General features: G+C 41.4%; 1 protein-coding gene across 7 annotated transcripts in view; it reads right to left on the reverse strand.

Annotated features, from left to right (window-relative positions):
* The window catches only part of GRIP1 (glutamate receptor interacting protein 1), a 441,012-nt gene that overhangs the window by 122,629 nt on the left and 311,443 nt on the right, over nucleotides 1-6,940 (reverse strand). For all 7 annotated transcript variants that reach the window (XM_006769627.2, XM_015567756.1, XM_006769628.2 and 4 more), the window contains exons 6-7: nucleotides 5,316-5,391; nucleotides 2,609-2,754 (exon numbers count right to left, since the gene is read on the reverse strand). In XM_006769627.2, the coding sequence (XP_006769690.1) occupies nucleotides 2,609-2,754; nucleotides 5,316-5,391 (222 nt within the window). The remainder of the gene's footprint in view (nucleotides 1-2,608; nucleotides 2,755-5,315; nucleotides 5,392-6,940) is intronic.

Here is a 6,940-nt window from a genome sequence, read left to right on the forward strand (position 1 = left end):
CTGGGGATGTGCCCGCAACCCAGGTACATGCCCTTGACCGGAATCAAACCTGGGACCTTTCAGTCCGCAGGCCGACGCTCTATCCACTGAGCCAAACCGGTTTTGGCTTCTTTATACATCTTAATAGACTCATATACCTTTTGTTATATTTATTTCTTATAGTAACCGTATTATTTTATTTTTGTTATCAATGGTATCTTAAAATTTAACTTTCTTCCCTGGTGGTTTTGCTATGTGGTTAGAGCATCAGCCCACAGACTGAAGGATCATGGGTTCAATTCCCTGTCAAGGGCTCTACCTGGGTTGCAGGTTTGATACCCAGCTCTGGTCAGGGAACCTGAGGGAGGCAATTGGTTGATGCGTCTCTCTTACATTGATGTTTGTCTCTCTCTCTCTCTCCTCCCTTCCTCCCCACTTTTCACTCTCTCTAAAAAGCAACGAAAAAAATATCCTCGGGTGAGGATTAAAAAAAAAATTAACTTTCTGTTTTTGGTTGCTACAGAGAAATGTTTTGTATATTAGTCTTATATCTAGCAACTTAGAGGAACTTTTAATGTGTTTCCTTCCTGATGGCCTACTTTCCCCTATATTAGTGGGATATCTGAGAGCTCTGGGGTGTGAAAACTGTCAAGCATCATTAAGAATGTGAGTGTGGGTTGGGGAGAAGGCAGACAGGTGAGTCACCTCATCCCCTCCCAACTGGCAATAATGAGACAGGGAGGAATCTTCTCCGAAGAGCTGCTCACCCCCATTGGGGAGGTAGACTGCAGGCTAACAGGCTATTGTTACCTTCAGTTTGGGAGCTGGTTCTTTCTAAGCCTTCATGTTTTAGCTTACCTGTCACCTCTTCAATGACTACCCTACTATTGGCACTTGCCAACCCTCACCTGTGCCTGCCCTTATTCCCTATTACAGAATCCCATTTATGCCCTTCATGGTAAGTAATGATCACATTTTATGATTGCTTGTTTGGTAAATTACAGTTTACTATCTGTTCCCCCAACACTCGTGAGCTCATAATGACAGGACCGGTTTGTTATTCTGTATTCCTGGTACTTCCCACTAAGCTCAATAAATACTTTTAGACTGAACTAATGAGTTAAATATGCCAAACATCTGCTTCAATTTTTAATGTTAACAATGTATTGCATCAACATTTAAAATATATTTACTTGTATAATTTATTTTTGTTTGCACAACTACCTTTTAAATAGGCATTACTAGTCCCTATTTGACAAATGAGGTAACTAAGGCATGGGGAAATAAGTAACATAGTCTAAATTACAGCTAGAAATCAGTAGAATTGAAAACAGAAGCCAAATCATCTAACTAAAAATCTAATTTAAAAAAACCATATAACAAAAGAAAAAGAGAAAGAGGAGGGAAGACAAGATAAAGGAAGAATGAATGAAGGGAGAAAAGTTCCTTCATATTTAGGGCATATCATCCTATTTGTCCTGCTAAGAACTTCTTAGGGCTCACACTTTAAGCCAGTGGTTCTCAACCTGTGGGCCGTGACCCCTTTAGCGGTTGAATGACCCTTTCACAGGGGTCGCCTAAGACCATCCTGCATATCAGATATTTACATTACGATTCATAACAGTAGCAACATTACAGTTATAAAGTAGCAACGAAAATAATTTTGTGGTTGGGTCACAACATGAGGAACTGTATTTAAAGGGCCAGAAGGTTGAGAACCACAGCTTAAGCCCTTAGGGAACCTCAGACCTAAGACATTTCATGCTAGGAGGCAGGTTAAGAATACTTTCAAGCAACACTGTTCTACATGAATCATACAGAGTGGGAAATAGAGGAGTTCGCAGTTATAGAATATGTTTCTTTTTCTGTGCATAAACTCATGGGTAAAGTCAGGTCACATAATCAAGTCTGATAATTGTAAGAATTACTTACAATAAGATTTAAGCTTCAATTTCGGGGTTTCAATTGACTCTCTCATAAGTTTTCTGCCTTAGCCAACATGACACAAATACTTGGCCCTCTCTTAACATTTAAAAGCCACATGAGACGATCTTCCCAGTTATATTATAGTTAGGAGGGTAGAAATAAAGTTACTTTCTATTGGAATCACTATTAAAAGAAAGAATAGGGCACTCAACTTCTGATTTTAATCAATGACATTACATGTCCATTTCCTTTCTTTGTCCCTAAGTCTGATGATGAAATGGCAATTTCCATTAATTCTGATTATCTGGCTTCATATTGTGACATTACAAAAAAAGAAAGGAATCCCCTACTGGAAACTTTTACTCTGAAATATCCCCTGAGTTAACAATGCTATTTCTGTGCTTTGGAAGGCAAAACTACGTTCCTGCCAAAGGGTAATCCCCATATAAATGCTGAATGCTAGGTGAAACACGCTGACAGAATGAGACCTCCGTATAGAATCTATTGACACAAGAACTCTAAATTGCTGAAAGGAACCACTCACCTCTTCCTGCACCCAAACAGAGTTATGCTATGGTATTGATGAAGTTCTGTCTGCTCCAGGAGGACATAGCAGATCATTCTCTTTACAAAGTAGTTTATCGGGGATGGATGATGACGTGTACTACAGCTTAGGGATCATAACCGAAGGACTGGGACATACCCATTACTGAGACGTCATATTCTATGAGCAGCGTTGCTTCTTGTCCACACTGTTTGAGAATACTCATGGCTTCAGCATGCGTGGTTCCCAAGAGTCGAATTCCATCCACACTGAGCAGCCTGTCGCCAGGTTTAATTGTGCCCTCTCTGAAGGGAGAACAGAGGAACAGTCTCTAGCAATTTAGCATGACGGGGCTTACTTAGCATTAATAGTCACTTAGCCAACATGGTTCTTTCATACACGCTCTACCATCCACTCCATTTGCATTTCCTTTTAAGCCTCAGTGTGACAGTAGGAGAGTAAAGAGGTAGCCCCGAACAGAAAATTGCTGCAATATGAAAATCAGTAATAAGAGAATAACTACACATTAGCAAGTAACCAAGTCACCCGCAGTTAACTCTTGGGGTACAAGAGTAATGAAGGCACATTTCTCTCTTCTGGATTTTTGCCCACATGTCTGAAGATGATTTATTAGAGTCCAGGAAATAGCATTCACCTATTTTCCCAAAGCCAGGTGAGCATAAAAGCCTGCTAGTTCCATTCAATTTATTACCAGTGAACCCAAGCAGGACAGGAATGCTGGTGAAAAATTTCCCTAGTCTATAAAATTTCCTACTGATTTATAAGGCCATTTGGCGATCGTTAAATTGATTCAGTTTCACATTCACTGGAAAAGTCAGGCAAATACCATTCTCCCTGCTGGGACCACAGACACTCAGGGCACTGGGAGGGATCCCTCAGGACCTAGTGACACCACTAGGGCACGGCTTCCAGATCATAACCATCCTGCCTCAGGGATGGTCACAGCAATGAGAAAAGCAAATTGGGGGGCGGGGGGCACGAGTCTAGGATTTGGGAAGAATAAAAACAACCTCTTAACTATCTCTCAGCTATATAATGCTCTTTTTGACTTTAAATGTTTATCTTAAATTCTTAGATTTCCTTTAGTCCTACATTAATTTGGGAATTTGTTGCTCACAAACTAGCCTGCTTCTGATGTTTCTGTTGACTCCAACTCTAAATGGTAGTAAGCAAGAAATGAAAAAGCATGAGAAGGGAAAATGCTGGGGCTGACCAGCAGACCCTGAGCGATGGATGGATGGATTACTCCAACACAACATTTGCTGGGAAAGAGAGGGCTAAGGGACTGTCTGGCTAACGTAACTAGACAGCCCTGACTGCCTGTCTCATTAGGCTTTTATTGCAGTTTTTATCTTTAGATACAATCAGTAGGGTGGGTAATCTTGGGAGGACACGTGTTTACATTGTCCTCTAGGCAAGGGCATCCAGGGATTAAGCATAAGGATCCAGTAAACACCAGGGGGTCTGCATGTGCACAGACTTGTTTGGAAAGGTCAAGGAATAATCAGAGGCACCGCCTTCAACACTCCCCAAGTCTCCCCTAGCCAGAATTCCGATAAACAGGGCAGGTGGCCTTCCACACACTTCCCTTTTCTCAGAATGTCCTCCTTACAAACTTTCCAACCAAGTCTCATGCTTCCCCACAGGAAAAAGGCAACATTTCCCTGGACAATTTGACTTTGTATTATTCTCTGGAAACAAATATATTTTAGCACAAGTGAAAAACCAGTGTCTTCATATCCTCTTATTTTATGTTAAATATTAAGTTTTTCAAAATATATGAGCTCACAGTATGAGCCCTGAAGGAAAATAAACCTACACTAGCTCTTCAATGTACTAGTTGAGAAGTCAGTAACCACGATGGGCCTCAGTTTTGTCGTCTGTAACTGTAGATACAAATACTTCATTTCATGGGTGGTTGTGAGGATAAAATAAGGTAATGTCTGCCAAGCACTTTGCACAGTTTCTGGCACATGGTAAGTGCTCAATGAGTAGCACTGATTACTATCACCATTTCTATTGCTTAAGGAAAGGTTTTAAACAATTTTCCTGGTCTGAAACATAGTGGGGTCAGGGGTCACCAGTGCACTTTTCTCCCACCTTTCTTTCCACAATATGTAATAGCAGGAGTTGTGTTCCCCCACCATTATGGGCTCCGCTTTTGCTCTGGAAATGAATACAAAGATAAGTATCTCCTGAAGATACCTAAGTTGTGATTTTACTTGGGATCCCCCCAAGTTTATGAGATGAAAGCTGAAGGAGCTACCCGTCAGGTAGTCAAATTAACCAGGGAAAGAAAGTACTAGAGATCAACAATACTTCATTTTATTAAAAATTACTTCCCTCTGCCGTACCTCATCATCATCAAAGGGACTAATAATAATGATAAGGATGTTGCTAATAGTAAGACTCGGACCATTACCACCTGTCTTTCCAGGTCAGGAGATTAGCAATAGGAGCTGATGCCCCTCAAGTGCCTGCCTTCAAGGTGCCAGCTGCCTATTATCCCAGAGCCACAGCACGGCCAGTCCCCTGCAATGCACCCAAAGCAACAGTCGTTGATAAAACGGAAAACCTTGAAAGCTAGCTGTTCTCTCCCTTTCACAAAGGAGGAAACTGAGCTCAGAACTGTTGACTCACTGCCAAAGACAGGGCAGTACGTGTGGCATCTGGAGTCAAGCCTTTCTTTTGATTCCGCAGCCTACACTAATTCACTTTTCACATTCTCACATATTTAGTTCCTATCTATCTTATGCTATGAAATTTATAACCCATCAATGTCTCTGCCGAAGTCCCTAAGCTTTATTAATCTGTTTGGATAGTGACACAGAAAGATGGAGCTTACCTGTCAGCAGGCCCTCCAGGACGAACACATGTTATCACAACGGGGCGAGATTTATTTCTGTCATCGTGTGCTCCCCCTGGCAACGAAAAGAAATACAGCTCCTTTCACTAAAACCCTTCACTTACAAAATGCCAGCTGAGAACTTTTGTTGATGTGTGGAGGAAAATGCAAATTATTTTTCTTCTGGCATATAGTCACCTCAAAAATCTTATTCATTTTACATGGAGTGTGTTAGAAGTCATCATTTCTTCACCTCTCAATAAATATATGACTGTAATTACAGGTGACATAAAATACTGAACTACTGGTGTGACAAGGGAGTCAGTGCCTTATCAAGTCCTAGCCCGATGAGAACAGCTGCCAGTTATAAACGAAGTACTGGTGGGGAGACCAGGTGCTAATTACCTGGGCTGTGCTGCAGGTGAGTAGGTCTACAACCTGACATACAGGAAGAAAAACCTGAAGTAAAAGAAAATCATCCAAGTATTTAAAGAAGAAAGAAAAAAATATTCAAGTGGCTGAAGTGGCCTCCATTAAATTGGCATGTTCAAAATTCCGGGGGTAGATTAGGCAGACTATGTCAAGCCAATCACAAAGCTAAATGGGAATTTTAATTTTGTCTAAAACATTTCTCATCAATAATTTTTAAAAATATAGAAGCTTTGAGATAGAAGGTAATTTATTGAAAATCCTCCTTTTATCTAGGACCCCTTTGTACAACTTGTTTAATCTGTGCTCCCCCAGCATCCACTCGAGACCCACCCCTTGTTCTGCTCACTAGATTGGAGGCAGCCCATTCCACAGATGGACAGACACCAGAAGGTTCTTCTTAATATTCATCTTTCATTTAGCTTCTTTCAACTTTCATCCTTGCATCTCTATTCTGTTATCTACAGCAGTAAAAGAAAAATGTATACCCTCACCCAGGCAGTGTGGGTCAGTGGTTGAGCGTTGACCTATGAACCAGGAGTTCACAGTTCAATTCTTGGTCAAGTCACATGCCCAGGTTGTGGGCTAGATCCCCTGTAGGGGGTGTGCAGGAGGCAGCCAATCAATGATTCTCTCTCATCATTGATATTGCTATCTCTCTCTCTCTCCCTCTTCCTTCCTCTCTGAAATCAATAAAAATATATATATTTTAAAAGTATGCTCTCTTCTACAACAAGTGTTTCCTGAAAGTTGAAAACAGTGATTATACTGCTAAGTCTCATCTTCTTGAGGCTGAACATTTCCAGTTTCTTACTGTCCTTCATCTGACCTGACTTCTTCGTCCATCACCACGCTGGCTGCCCATCTGGGTGGTCTCTAGTTGCCATTATGTGATTAATATGAATGTTACTGCCAAGTAGTCATTCCTTAATGTCTGCCTGGTAGAACAGACTGATATTTCCCAAGCTTGGCACAGGTAGGGAGGTCAACTTAAAGACCATAAACTGATGAACAAAATAGATCCAGAGACACAGAAGCATGGAATAGACTGTGGAATCTCAGAGGGAAGGAAGGGGAGGGTGGGTAGGGAGAGGTCAACCAATGAACTTGTATACATATATGCATAACTCATGGACACAGACAATAGGTTTGTGAAGGCCTGAGGTGGGGGATGGGGACAGGCCAGAAGGGGTCCA

Source organism: Myotis davidii, unplaced genomic scaffold (assembly GCF_000327345.1).
Source record: "Myotis davidii unplaced genomic scaffold, ASM32734v1 scaffold523, whole genome shotgun sequence".
In the NCBI taxonomy this organism is placed as follows: domain Eukaryota; kingdom Metazoa; phylum Chordata; class Mammalia; order Chiroptera; family Vespertilionidae; genus Myotis; species Myotis davidii.